Raw genomic sequence first — 15,522 nt, forward strand, 5'->3', positions numbered from 1 at the left:
TTTAAGGGTTCTGAGAGTTGCCAGGAGACCTTTATTTCTCTCACAGGGGTAGAATTCCCAGAGTGGTTTAACTATCAAGCCCTCTTCCCGGAAATCATAGGATCGTAGAGTTGGAAGGGACCCAAGAGTCATCTAGCCCAACCCTCGGCAGTGCAGGAATCTTTTACATGGGGCTCGAACCCACGAACCTTGGGTTAATAGTCTCATGCTCTGCTGACTGAGTTGCCCCAGGAACTCTGAGAGTTGTAGCTCTGCGTGTGGAATAGGTAACAACTCTCAGCTCCGTTGACAAACTTCGGTTCCCAGGATGCTTTGGGGTATAATAGTGGTATAATAGTGCTTTAGATGTGTGGTACAGGTTTTGCCTCTGTCCTGAACCACTCTGTTCAGCTTCATTGGAAGTCCTCAGGTTCTAGTAGCACAAGAGAGGATGAAAACCTCTCCCAATCCACTTTAATCAATTCTATGCCTCATTTTTATACAGCCTTGAATAAGGCCTACAGTCCCATGCCAGGCTTCCCAAGTAACTGAGGTTGGACTGGGAAGGCTGTTTCGCCCTGGATTGCTGTGCAATTTCCAGGAAGGAGGTCTGTTGTTGTTGTTGTTGTTGTTGTTAATATTTGTATGCCACCCTATACCCGCAGGTTTCAGGGCATTTCACAAGATGAAACGACAGTATAAAAATACAAAATACATAACCAAAATAAAAACAACCCAATAACTCCTCCCCACCCCAAAATCCCCACATTTTAAAGGGGCATTAAAAGGACGGTGCTTTGGCACCTGCTACTGAGGTCCAACTCTCTTTAGAAGGAAAACTCCCACATCTCTGTATTTAGACGCTGGAGCTGAATTTAAAGCACAGTTATATAAAACACTTGAAACCCATGCAGAAATCAAGCAGACATGCTTGTGGTGAATAGGGAAACCAGCAAGATGGGCAGAGGGAGAGAAAGATCCAAAACCGTTGAAAAGGTGCAATGAAAACCAAAGTCAGAGAGCACGCAGCCTGCTTTGTGAAGAGAGGAAAAGACTTGCAGAGTTGGCACCTCTGTGTGTGTTTTTATTATTATTTATAGATGCAGCTTTTGATATAGTATCTGAGCTTTCAGAGCTTCTCTTGTATTGAAAATTGGTTAGGTCAGTGCATGAATTGCTGGCTGCTCAGTCCAATGGAAGAGGTCTTGGATTGTCTCCCCTCCAGAGGTAGTTTTGGGTTCTCTTCCTTTCTTGGGTTCCTGAGCCACCCCCCTCGCTGCTGCTGCTGCTGCTGCGCTTGTGTCTGTTTTAATTTGCTGGTGAATAATTTAAAGGGGCCTGTTTATTTTTTAATAAAAGGGAAAGATATAAATTGTCTTGAGTGTGGGTAATGTTACTTACAGCTGCCACCGAACAGATGCTTGGCGTTTCCAAATGGATATTTTAATCCGCAATCAGTTGCAGGAGAGAAGAACAAACTTCCCCCCCTTTTGAAAAAAAATTATCACTCCCACCCATTCTTTTAAACTTTATTTTCCGACAAGATTCCCGCCCGCCCCCTATCTCCAGAGAGATATATAAGAGTTGTATTTGATATAAATATTTAATTCCCTTGTGCTAATTTCTTTTTTTTTTTTTTAGTGGGCTTTTTTATTTTCCTTTCTTTTGAGGGACAGGGGTTGCATGTTAATGCTTATGATGGACTATTTTAATATAAAGCTATTTAAATAAGTTTCATTTGTCCTCCGGAGCCCAGACTCTCCCGGACGAAGTCAGCTGGGTGTTAGGAGGCGGGAAAAGGTAGAAATGAGAGCTGTGTTTTGAAGTCGCAAAAGACTTGATCTGGGCCACTCGTTGATCAAACGGCTCCTGCCTTTCAAAGAACAAGGGCAAGAAGAAGCAGAAACACAAGAAGCAGATGCACAAGAGCCAAGGATCTCCCAGGGCACTTCAAATGCCTTGAGAAAGGCAGGGTGTGGATTCTCTGAAGAGCTCAAGCGAATGCTGTTTCTTCAGTTCCCTCATGCTACAAAGCAGCCGGAGTGGGGACAGGTTTGAAGAGAGTTACTTTTTAAATACTTTGAGAACTTGGGACCCAAGTTTCCTCCTGTAACGTCAGCTACCTGGCGGAACACTAGGGTCATCTTTGGTGACCTGGACGCCATCGCCGCCATCTTGCTTGCCAGATTTCTTTGCTGACCATTGACGCAGAATGGAAAACCTGTTCTCGCTGAGGTCGGCGTCACGTATGCAAGAGGGCAGCCTGACCATATAAAACCAGTAAGAACCAGTTTAGGAGGAATTGAACGCTGACTGTTAGAGTGAAGAACAACTCCAGATAAGGCACAAGGAGGTGTCTGCATGTTCAGTGAAAGAAAATGGGCTGAGTGTATGTTGGATGGAGGAAGACAATAGTGAGGGCGAACAGCCGATGTGACGTTTATTTTTCCTGTGTCGCAATGGAAAGTTCCCTCAGGCTCTTTGGACTCTGTCCTACAATGCATTGCTGAATAAAGCCTGGCCTTCTGGGAACTTGGCGTGAGCCTCCGTACTCGAAAGCCCAAGGGGAATTTTCCCTACGCCTTCCCTGCCAAAGGAGCCCAGACCCGCGAACAGCAAAGCAGCCAAACGGTGCCATTTAAAAAATAAAAAAGACATAAAGAGCCACATTCGAAACATCTATGAACATTTAAAAATATGATAATAAGATTGATAAGTTAGGCAAGCAAATGGTGATTGAAGAGAACATAGGAACTTGCCATGTTAGGCCATTGGTCCATGTAGCTGAATAGTGTATACACTTGGCCGAAAACAGCTGTCCAGGGTTTCAGGCAGGAGTTTCTCCTCAGCCCTCCCTGGAGATGCTGTGGGGTTGAATTTGGGACCAAACCAGATGCTCTTCCACTGAGCTGCATCCCTTTTCTCCAAAGACAGAGCCTTCTTGGTCATGGCCCCTTACCTGCGAAATGCCCTCAGAAGTCATTTTGGCACCTGGTGAAGAAGCTTTCCAGGCCCTCTGTCATCTAGTATAGAATTATACTTACAATTCACCCCTTAGTCTCAATACTGTGCCATCCAGGGGTGAGAGACTTGTGACCTTCCTGTCATTGCTGGGGCTCCAGCCCCAGCCAGCATGGCCAAGAGTCTGGGATGATGGGAATTGTAGTCCAACCATGTCTGGAGTGCTCCTGGTTCCCCATCCCTGATCTCATACAAGCTGGCTGTGAAGTTCTGTTTTTCACACTGAATTGTTGGGTTGTGTCTTCTCCGCTGCCGTTTTCCCGATTTTGATTTATTGTTTGTTTGTCCATATTTGTTGGGTTTTTATGTTTCTTTGTTTTTATTGCCTTGTAGTAAACCACCCTGGGAGTTGTCTGTTGTTTTAGCGAAGGGCTGGCATAAAATTATTTTAAATAAACTTGCAGCCAGGAATGCTAAATGCAGCTTCCCTCCTGTGTTTACAGCGATCACTCAGCAGTGCTCTGATTTTGTGTGTGGCAATTGTGCTTCAGCAGAACTGCATATGGTAGTTTCCTGTATATGCAACGCAGACACGGAGGAAACGGTAGATGTTCTAGTGCAGAGTGTCTGGGACTGACTGGATGAGGAAGAGTGGTGGTAGCCGCCTGCCCAAAAGCCCCCCAGGGAGGGCACAGAAGAAGAAGACGTAGGTCCTGGGTCCTGGTGGTGGGACACTATAAAGGGCAGTCTGCAGAAGGAAGGAGCTGGGAGGTGCTGGAAGCAGGGGGTATGAGCGAACAAGGGGGGTCAGGAGAAGGAGGACCATACAGGACAGAGTCAGAGGCTGAGAGTCACAGTACAAGCGCAGACTTATATAGAGAGAAGTCAGACTGACCCAGCTACACAGCAGCCGCAGAACAGTCCCAGTCCTGCTGGCTCACCTCCCACTCTGACACCTCAATCGAGGAGAGTCCTGCACATTGCGGAGCAATAGGCCAGACAGGCCCAGAGGAGGAGCTCGCCTGCTCGATGCAGCCTTTGTCTGCTTGGGAGGAATCCAGAGTGATAAGCTAGAAGGGGAGGGTGGAGCTAGTAGTCAGTTTCAGCAGCATAAGAAAGGTAAAGGGATGCGGGTGGTGCTGTGGTCTAAACCACTGACCCTCTTGGGCTTGCCGATCGGAAGGTTGGAGGTTCGAATCCGCACAATGGGGTGAGTTCCCATTGCTTGGTCCCAGCTCCTGCCAACCTAGCAGCTCAAAAGCACACCAGTGCAAGTAGATAAATAGGTACCGCTGTGGCAGGAAGGTAAATGGCGTTTCCATGCGCTCTGGTTTCCATCACGGTGTTCTGTTGCGCCAGAAGCGGTTTAGTCCTGCTGGCCACATGACCCGGAAAGCTGTCTGTGGACAAACACTGGCATCCCTGGCCTGAAGCGAGATGAGTGCCACACCCCATAGTTGGCTTTGACTGCACTTAACCATCCAGGGGTCCTTTACATTTTACCTTTTCAGTAGCTGGAGTATGGCGAACCAGAGTGTTGTTATTTTCTGTTGATAAAGAGCTAATTGCATTAGATCTCCTTAAGAACCACTGAAATTTCTTAGAGATATATTCTATATAGAATACAGAATATTCTATATAGAATATTCTATATTCCTTATAGATATGGGGGTAGATACCGAAATGTGCATGGACACAGTCCCCCTGCCTCTCCCACCCACCTTTCCATGTTCCCCCTCCCTCATTATGGAAAGACAGCCTGTAAGCTCTTTGGGGCAGGCACTTGTCCCACGATATCCGATTCTGTAGAATGCCATGTATGCTCACGGCGCTGTAGAAATGGATAGCTAACAAGGACAAACATTTGCTTTTGTAAGTTTCATCACTTATATCCCTTGCAAATAGTTTTTTTAATGTCTTTGGTGCAGACTTTGTGTGTGTGTGGGAGGAAGGGTTGACACAGTCGAGGCATTTATACTTAAAGCCTAAAGGTTTCAAAGCAGAGATAACTTCTGCCTTCCTTCAAGGCATGAACTTTTATTGCAACTCGAATGCTTTTATCAGAAACCATTGAAAAATACACTCAAGTTGACATTGAAGTGTGGTGATCTTGGTTGCGTGTGTGTGTGTTTTTTTAAAAAAATATATCTGCCTTTTAAAAAAAAAGTTATGTTTAAAATTCATAGCACTTTCAGAGCCTGATAAAGGAGCCTAATTTCCCGGCTTGCTTTGTTCAGTGTAATGTATTTTTTCTAAATCCATTTCAAGCAGCTCATTTTTCCATTTCAGCAACTTTCCTCCAAGTTTGGTAGACAATAGGCTTTTATTAATAAAATTAGTTAACAACTTACTGCTGACACTGGAAAGCATCAAAGTTAAATCGAGTTGCTGGAAATGTTCCGTAGCTCCGTGCAATATAAGTTGAAGGGAATGGTCTGGGAACATCCAGCATTGTTGCTTTGTTGAAGCTGAGCTGGTATGGACTCGATTGGGAGAGATTGCCAGAGAGCCCCATATAAGTTCCTCAGAGCTTTTCAAGGAAGGCTAGGTTACGAGCAAATGAATACATTTGGAAGATAGGCTTAAAAATAAAAAGTTGTATCATATACACCAAATCTCAGAAACATAACAAGCTACCTTGTCAGATCTAGGTTAGCATTGTCAGCACCTATGCTGATTAGGAGTGGCTCCTAATTAGGATTTTCAGCCAGGACATTCCTGGTCCCACCTGGAAATGCCAGGGATTGAACCTAGAACCTTTTGGGTTCAAAGCAGATGCACTGTCAATGAGCTACAGCCCTTTCCACGACTGTCCCTGCCATGGTGGGCAGTCAGTCTTGGTCCTATCATGAGCTTAAGTGAGGTGTCCATCTTAGGGTAAGACTGTACAAGTAATCTGACCCTGCCTATGTGTCAGGGAGATTTTGGGCACCACATGGCAGGACAGAGTCTCAAACAAAGATGTGTTCTCCCAAAGCGCATGTTCCCAGCATGATCGCAATGCTGTCTCAGCGACGTCTACGCTGGCTTCGTCATGTCCACAGAATGGATGAGGGCAGGATCCCCAAGGATGTGCTCTGTGGAGAGCTGGCTTTAGGCACCAGGCCCAATGGCAGACCAACTCTGTGTAATAAAGATGTCTTCAGATGTGATATGAAGACTGGCGACAGTAACTCCGCCATGTGGGAATCCCTTGCAGATGACCTCAGACTGCCTGGAGACAGACAGTCAAGGTTGTGTATCCACAGCAGTGACCAGAGGAGGAATGACGGCTCGGAGGAGAGAAGGAATGCCCTGGTGCATCTGCAGCAGAACAACCGGACGCCTTCATTTGCCCCAGCTGCAACAAAACATGTCTCTCCCGCATCTGTCTCTACAGCCACAGCAGGCGTTGAAACTCTCCAACTGTATGACTTCACCCCTGATGCCACAATCTTCCATTGTCTCTTGAGACGGACGGATGCCAACAAATGAAAATGTCTCTTCCCCCAAGCCTCTGAAGTGTAAGATTCCCGCCTGCCACTCCCTGCTGATACTGCTGTTGTGTTACTCTGTTTCGTTATGAGTGTTTTGTGTCGTTTTATTAATATTTTAAGTCAAGTTTCTTGTTCTGTTGTTGCATATACTATATTTTAGTTAGCTGCCCTGAACTCCCTTTAGGAGAATGTGTGGGGTGTGTGTTTGTGTGTGTGTGCGCGCGCGTCATATACGTGTTTATGCATCCTCCCACCGGATCTATTTAATGAAAAGGAGGGAGGAAAATGCATTAACTCAATAGGATTAACACCTTATAGCAAATGCTTACCACTGGATCCCTCCTTGGTTCCTTGGGTTTTAAGGCCTCATATCTTTGGTCTTTTGGGAATACGAGGCAGACAGCAAAGTGACTAATGTTTTTTTAAAAAAATGATCCGAATTAAAATAGTCAATGCCAGTTCTGTGCAAGTTCAGGAGTACCATGTACCTGGACTCATGAGGGTGTGTCTATGCATGGGGGGGGGGGGAGTGTTTCCTGTTCCAGGTCAGCCAACAAACGTATCAGGCCGGCCTTGGTTGGGTTGAAACAGCATTGAGGAATCTCCAGCTTGCATACCTCAGGGCCATGCCAGACTACCCCATTGGACCCAAGAGGCCATTTCAGCCAAGCCAGGGCAGCCTGCCCCTACACTTGGCATCATATATGATCTCAGATATGGGGCAGTTTAAAATGCAGTTGGGCTGAAAGGGTGGGGGTTTGCAGGCCCTGCTGGTCAGCGGAGCCTGCAAAGCCCCGTGCGAAGTACTGTGCAAGGGGCTTTGAAACCACAAGCAGCCTTAAGAACCTAAGAAGGATCCTGATGGATTCATTTAGTCCAGCATCCCCACAGTGGCCAACCAGATACCTGCGGAAAGTCTGCAAGCAGGACGTGAACACAGCAGCCCTTGTGCCCTCTCTGCAGGCTTTCTTGCGAGACTTGATTCACATAGGTTGGGGGATATAAGATCCCCAGCAGGATCGCCACCCCTTACACTCACGGGTGGAGGGAGGAGTGTGTTGCTTTTGGTTAACACTCCGTCGCGGGGCCATCCAATTTGGACTTTCATTAGTGCGGTTGAAAGGATTGCAGTGAAAACTGTGATACAAAAGATTATGCATCAGCCAGATTGCTCTGCATTATTTTAAATTGCAGACTGTGTCCTTATTCTTTATTAAGAGTAAAGTAACTTTAAGCAGTCTGAGGTTATCAGGAGATAATCACGTCCCCAGGGTCTTTATGGCACTTTGAAACGTAAAGATTGTGATTACTCTGTGATTGCTATGCTGCTTATTATTCTTTACTGCTTAATAATGGGACCATAATATTGTTTTTGGATATAGCTAGCTGAAAACCACTCTCCCAGTTTTAATCATGTAAATGGTTACCGTTTTTACAAATGCAAAAGGGGCCATTGTTTGAACTGAGTGGCATAGCGGTGAGTTAACATTGTAGTCTTCCTTCTCTTTCTAGACATAGGCCAGGAAGGATTTAAAAGAAACCACAAAAACATGTGGCCCAAAATGACTTTTCCAAAAGGTTGTATGCATTTTCCTTCAGCTTGCTCCCCAATTTCTGTTATAGCAAACCCACCCTGGGGGATTTATATTTTCTCACCCAAGGTGGTAGGACTCATCAGCTGGAACTTAAATACTTAAAGTCTTCCAAAAGTGCATCCTTAAACTGCGGTCCTGACATTCTTTGGCCTGGTCTGCTTCTCCTTCATTTCTTGCTACAATTTGTGCACCCAGATGTTGACCCAGTGTGTGTGGCAGCTGCGAAAAAGATAAAAGTCTATGCTTGGGATCACTGCGAAAGGAAAACTGCTGATAACCGTAATGGCATTATACAAATCTATGGTGCCACCATGTTTGTGTGCAATTCCTTGCCTCAGAAATGATATCGTAGAGTTGGGAAAGGTTCAGAAACGTGCAACCAAAATGTTCAGGAGGACAGAGTGACTCAACTATGGGATCTTCTCCAGGAGGTAGTGATGGCCACCAACTTGGTTTTCTTCAAAAGAGGATTAGTAATGGCTGCTAACGCTGATGACTATCTTCTCCAACAGCTGTTGGAGGCAATATGCCTCTGAATACCATTTGCTGGGAATCGAGTGGAACATTGGAAATTGCCTGATGCTGAGCCAAACCCGTTGGTTCATCTAGCTTTACAGTGGCTCTCCTGATTGAAGTGCAGTGTGTTTCAGGACCGGGACATTCATAGGGAAACCAAAACACTCGTTTACAAAGCTATTGTACTGCCAAACTTACTGTATGCTTGAGAAACACGGACAACTGGGAAACACTGGCCTGCAAGCGCTCCATTTGGAGAACAGCCTTTCCCTAAGGTGTCATGGGCTTTGAAGACATTCAAACTCAGGACAAGAGGGAGAAATGCACTAAGAGGAAGGCACATTTGGCAAATCCTCACCGTGATCAACTCCTGATCAACTGGAAACTTATGTCCCCACTGTGGAAGGACGTGTGGATCCAGAATTGGCCTCCACAGTCACTTACGGGCTCACTTTTAAAACCATGTTTATGGAAGATCATCTTACTTGGCTATGAGTGATTGCCAAAGAAGAAGACGACGATGACAGTGGCCAGCAGAGGCTGTCTGGGATTTCACACAAGGTTCTCCAGTAGCCCTACCTGGAGATGCCAGGCATTCAACTTGGGACCTTCTGCATGCAAGGGAGAAGATGCTGTATCACAGAAGAACGGTCCTTCCATACTGGCGTGGAATCAGATTCTCAACCTTTTCTCTTTTCCTAAACTTTGCCCTTTATATTACCACTCTTAAAAAAAAAGAAAAGGCAGTGACAGCTGAACAATATGACCAGAAATACGTTATTTATAAAGCTAGTGTGAATTATGTTTAATGGCCTCCATTTTAAAGCAAGCCATTTGCTTCTCTCCCTCCTTCCCCCCTCCGCCTTTTTCCAAAGTCTCTGTTTTCATTAGTGGAATATAAAATGTTAATAATACCTTTATACTGTAGTGCTCAGGAGCAACATTTATCTTCCATGTTCTTTATGGAATCCTGCTAGCAAGCTCTCACTCGTATCATAAATAGAATTTGTTCCACGAAATAAAAAAATGTATTGTTTTCTTTGTTAGAAGATGCTGCTAAATTGGCTGTATGTTTGATAATCACATCTCAAGCTGATTATTCTGCTAATAGCCTTAAGATATTATTTTTTTAAAAAAATAAAAATAAGTGCATCACTATAGTCCTAATACTAGTAAATTTTTTTGGGGGAAAAATCCCTTCTTGTTTCTGCAAAGTCTGAATGAGATTTTCAGAATTGAATAATAATTTGATCCGTTAATCTTTTGAAGCTAGTAATTTTATTTTCCCTTCTTTGCAGTCTCCAAGGCTCGCAAATGAATAGAGCTTCATTACTGGAGCCTGCGTTTAATAACCATTATCCATTATCTTGTAATTAAGACTCCCTGTAACGAATCATGAGGACAATGCAAAAATACATAGTACATTTCTTTAATGAACTGGAAAATGTTCATCTTGTTCTATTTAGTAATGAGTTGCTGAATAGTCGTTAAATCCACTGGAGAATGGAGCGAGATGGATTTTGAAGACTATCTTTGAGTTTGTGGTTAATCTATTAGAATTAAAATTTCATCTTCTATTTTTATCAACAGCCGATTAGAAGGCCTTCTGTTTGACCAAATTGATTAGGGGACCCTATACAAGGGCAGATGTTGTTTAATGAAAGTTTTTAATGAAACTGTACCATAGAGGTTTCTAATTACCAGACTTATAAAAGCTTTGACTTACCTTACCCTGCAAAGAGGAGGAGGGGTGGTGGTGGCAGTGGTGGAAGTATTGTGCTAAAGGGCTTAAATGCCGCAATTAAATGAAATACAGGGAAAAGTAGGAGTTGGTGCGCGGAAGTTTGGCTTACTTGTCTGAAGAAGAGGTCATCAAATAAAGAGAGATCTCAGCGAGTGGTAGACAACACCCAACTGAAGGCTGTTAGTTTGACCTTCCCTTCATTCAGTTCCAGCCAGCATGGCCAATGGCCAGGGATGATGGTAGCCCAAAACATCTGGAGGGCACCCGCTTGGGGAATGCTTCTTTTAAGTGGAGACGCCAAATATTGAATCTCAGGCCTTCTGCGTGCAGAAGCTGTCCTTCGCCACTGAGCCAGAGTCTCATGCGGACCTTTGGAATAGGTTGACCTAGTAATAAGGCAGCTTCCTATGTTCATCTTTTGAAACTCATTTCTGACACTGTGTCGTTATGCTACCCAAGAAGGAAATACTGGAAAAATTTGCAGGAACCCAAAGGTTTTCAGAATTATAAATAAAAAAAGTGTTTAGGAAAATATACTGAAATTGGGATCGGGAACCCAAAAGCAGCCCTGAAGGATTGCCAGGGGCTGGGGTGGAATGGAGTATCCTGAAAAAGGTGTGGCTGGCTGGCTGGGATCCTGAACAGGAGCACTCCACAGTTTACCATTTAAGGATGTAAGACAAGTCTGCTGGATGAGACCAATGGCCTATCTAGTCCAGCATCCTGTTCTCACATTGGCCAACTAGATGCCTGTGGGAAATCCACAAAAAGGAACATTCTCCCCTCCCAATTCCTACTTCTTTCTTTTCCTAGTTTGTTAAGGTGTTAAATTCATATGACAAATCTACAGCTTATTATACACAGACTTCTCGCTTTCTGAATACAGTGCGTTCCCAGGAAATCGTTTGTTAGGTCAGCGTTTGCACAATGAGCCGTCGATTTCCATCATTTCCTATGGGGACATTTCTAATCTGTGGTCTCCCACCATGGTTTCATCTGAAAAATGGCTGCAGCCAACCAGCAAAAGAGAGAAAATTGATTTGTCCAATCTCTCATGCTCTCTGTTTTGTCTGATCTCTCCCTGTTCCCTCTCTCCGTGGTTCCTGCCCAAAAATGTCTGCTGTCAACCAACTAACAAGTAAGGAAGTGGGCAAACTCCAGCTGTTCAGATATCTGAATCATCTGTGTGTGCAGCGAGGTTTGGGCATAATTCTTTATATTTGGATAACTGAATTTTCAGCTAACGAGCATTCTGATAGTGGGATCTGCACATACTAAGAACCAGAACGATAATTTTGTTGACACATCTGTTTATTACTACTACTTTTTTTATTCTCACCCTTGCAGGTTCTGATTTTATCAAGACTTCCACGGGAAAAGAAACAGTTAATGCTACCTTTCCGATTGGGCTCGTCATGGTGAGAGCTATTAGAGACTTCTTCTGGAAAACTGGCTATAAGGTAACTTCATACCCTCTCCATCTTTTCATTGTAGACTGCATTCTCAAAAGCAATGTTGGTGTGATGCGCAGGCTTTGGACCATGGGTGGGGAATTATTGTAATTATTATAATTAATATAATTATTATTGTTGCCACTCATCTGACTGGGTTGCCCCAGCCATTCTGGGTGACTTCCAACAATAAGCACGGCAAAACATCAGACATTAAAAGCTTCCCTGTGGCCCTCCAGACTTTGTTGGGCTCCCAAATCCCATAAACCCAAACCAGCATGGCTAGCGGTCGGGAATTATGAGAGTTGTGATCTAGCAACATTTAGAAGGCTACAGGTTCCTCTATCCGTGCTTTAGGGTCTGTAAACTGCCAGACTTATGTATTAACTACATTTTTATCCTGCCGCTCCACCAAGGTGCCATGGGTGGCATAAACTGTTTCTCCCCACATTGTTTTCCTCATGACAACCCTGTAAGCAAGGTTAGACTGAAAGATGGTGACTAGACCCAGGTCACCCAAGTGAGCTTCCTGGCAGAGTGGGTGATTTGAACTGGTGTCTCCTCAGAGCCAGTGTGGTGTAGTGGTTAAGTGCGGTGGACTTGTAATCTGGTGAACTGGGTTCGATTCCCCGCTCCTCCACATGCGGCTGCTGGGTGACCTTGGGCTAGTCACACTTCTCTGAAGTCTCTCAGCCCCACTCACCTCACAAGAGTGTGGGGGAGGAAGGGAAAGGAGATTGTTAGCCGCTTTGAGACTCCTCAAGTGATAAAGTGGGATATCAAATCCAAACTCCTCCTCCTCCTCCTCCTCTTCTTCTTCTTCTTCCTCTTCTTCCTAGCCTGATACTCTAACCCAGTGTTTCTCAATCTTGGGTCCCCAGCTGTTGTTGGACTACAACTCCCACCATCCCAGACCACTGGTTGTGCTTGCTAGGGATTTGTAGTTGTAGTCCAAGAACAGCTTGGGACCCAGGTTTGAGTTACACTCCTCTAAGTTATACACCACACCACACTGACCATCTGTGACACAGAGCTGTAGTAATTTCTCCTTCTGAACGGAAGCCCAGAGACAGTAGGGAATAGGAAGAATGAGAAGCAAATATCTCCAGTCTTGTATTCTAATAGAAAACTCATTCTCTTGACTTATGTAGACAAAGCAGCACCATCTGGCCACAAGGGGGTGCTATTAGTAGCTTTGGGAGAACCCAGAGGCTTGCAGAAGTACAAATACATTTGGAGGAAAAATACTACAACAGCGAAGGTTGCGAACCCTGAAAACACCCCAGTGAGGACTGTGTGTGTTTGGTGGCCACTGAACGCTGACTGACTGATGGGGTGGAAAAGTGGGCAGGGGTGGGGATAGAATGGGAAATAGCATGATTGCAGAGTTTGTAGAAGAGCATTCTATGCAGCAACATTTTGTTGCTGGTGCGGCTTGTTTTCTGGTCATGTGTATGTGGAAGGCATAGAGTTTGGCAGTGGGTATAACCTGGCTGTGTCATCCTGTACTTCCTCTCAGATTCTTGCAAGAGAACCACCTCTTCGCTAGGGACATTGCACCCTATTCCTTCAGCCTTTTATTCAATGGTCACTGCTCTGAGTTTCACTTGAAACATGTTTTGGGGTGGTGTTGGAGAAATGTTTGCTCATTTCTTCAGTCAGCATGGTGAGAGCACCACCACCTTGATATCTGGCAATGTTGGCACTGGGTTTGAGGGAATCTCTGTGCAAGATGTCCTCGGTACGCCCTGCTCTTGGAACAGGCCTGCGTCCTCCTCAGTGCTGCTGAGGGAGAGGGTGTGGCAAGCTCCTCTTTTCTCCTGTCACTGTGCTCTTACTTGGAGAAATAGCTGGGGCAGCCAAGAGGTGGAGCAGAATTGACAGGGGGCTCCAGATGTCTGCTTTGGGGCTATTCTTCCTCGTTACCAATGGGCTCAGCAGTGCAGAAGCGAGGCTTCGTTGGTACCCTGGACAGCTCCATGCAGGGCTCAGTAATGAGCAGAGCAGGAATGTTGTTTCAGCAGCAGTCCCCATCTGTCCGAACCTCAAATAAGAGGAGCAGCTCTGCCTCAATCGAATCCTTGGTCTCCTCCCCTGAAGATGGGAAATGTGATCCCAGGGTCATGACCCAGCCCTTCTGCTTGGGGATGGACTTCATCACGTGCCAATAATGCTGACTCCTGCTGCTGCCAGCACTGGCATATAAACACACACCTGGCTCCTTTGACAGATACTTGGGCACCTCATAGAAGGCGCCATCTTTTGTTTTGTGCTGCTGTGGCAACTACTGTGTATTGTCTCAAGGCTCTGTGGTAATTTGGTGGTGATAACACATGTAATTTGGTCCTTTGCCTTGCCTCCGTGGAGGTTTTGCATGTCATTAGAATAACTGTTTAATTTATTGTTCATTTAAGCAGACTTTATGATGTGTGTGTGTGTGCTTAAAGTTCTATTAACCAAAAATGTGTGGTGCGTGCACCTGCTCGGGAAATAATAATAAAAAAATTAGATGTAAACTGAGTTTATATCCTTTTTATTAAACGAAGACAATTTTATCGCTGACGAGAGATTTCTAAATGGTTTCCTTAACAAACCAATTTGGCTGCCGTACAGATGCTTTTCCAACAAGGCGTTGGCCAATAAAAACAGGTTAATGTAGAAATTAAACTTCTTCCGAGGACAGAAGCGGGTTGCAGGGTAACATTTATTGAATGATAAGCTGTGCCGGTGATATGAAAAGTGTGCAGCATAATGGGAAATAATCTTTTCCTGTCATTATTGAAGGACACACACAAATTGGTTTTTCTGTTGGGAAATCCCCCAGTCCAGAGAAACTTATTACTTTTAATAATATAAGGTGACGAGAAAAAATTCTCAAGGAGATGAACTTATTAAACAAAATAATGAAATACTGTGAAACAGCAGGGGGAAAGTAGCCCGACTTTTTCAGCTCTTGAATGAAACATTTATTATATATAGATATGTGTGTGTGTGTGTGTGGTGCATTCTGGCAGTCAGATGGATTCTGTAGAAAGTCGGCAAACAGAATGAGAGACAGGATAGTAATAGGTAGCTTTGGGTGAAAATAAATGTAATTATTTGGGGGGAACATGAATGTTTTAACTAAAAGAAACTAAACCCAAGATGGCAGCCAGAATCCAGAGGGTCACAGATAGAGCTACCGTTTGTATATCGGTGTTTCTGAGGCCCACTTCTCGGTGCATTCCTTAAAGTTGTGGGAACATGAGGAGGAGCCTCCTGTACATTATATGAAACTGCCCGGCACAGAGTCAGACCATTGGTCCATCTAGCTCAGTGCATACTCTGATTTGCAGCAACTCTGGGGTTTCATGTAGGGGATTGAACCTGGAACCTTGTGCATGTAAAACAGATATTTGCCCACTGAGCCTATGGCCCTCCCCTTGAGGAAAGGTCATGGAGAGTGTTTGGGGAAAAGTAAGGCAGACAACCTAGAGAGCTGTTGCGGCCCTGTGTGCAACAGAGACAGGCAGTCTGTGATTCCCCCAGATGCTGAAATACCAAATTATGAATGCGGTACTATCCATTTTCTGTTTCTTTTTAAATACAGTCGTACCTTGGATCCCGAACGCCTTGCATGACAAAAGTTTTGGCTCCCGAACTCTGCAAACCCGGAAGTGATTGTTCTGGCTTGCAAACGTTCTTTGGAACCCAAACGTCCGCTGCGTCTTCCAATTGGCTGTTGGAGCTTCCTGCAGCCAATCAGAAGCCGCGCCTTGATTCTCGAACGTTTTGGAAGTCAAACGGACTTCCAGAATGGA

At 44.9% G+C, this 15,522-nt stretch overlaps 1 protein-coding gene across 1 annotated transcript in view; it reads left to right on the forward strand.

The window, feature by feature from the left end:
* The window catches only part of DERA (deoxyribose-phosphate aldolase), a 43,418-nt gene that overhangs the window by 22,871 nt on the left and 5,025 nt on the right, over window positions 1-15,522 (forward strand). The window contains exon 7 of the mRNA XM_083573127.1: window positions 11,619-11,731. Within this exon, the coding sequence (XP_083429253.1) occupies window positions 11,619-11,731 (113 nt within the window). The remainder of the gene's footprint in view (window positions 1-11,618; window positions 11,732-15,522) is intronic.

Source organism: Podarcis filfolensis (genome assembly GCF_964270895.1).
Source record: "Podarcis filfolensis genome assembly, chromosome: 10".
NCBI classification, from domain to species: domain Eukaryota; kingdom Metazoa; phylum Chordata; class Lepidosauria; order Squamata; family Lacertidae; genus Podarcis; species Podarcis filfolensis.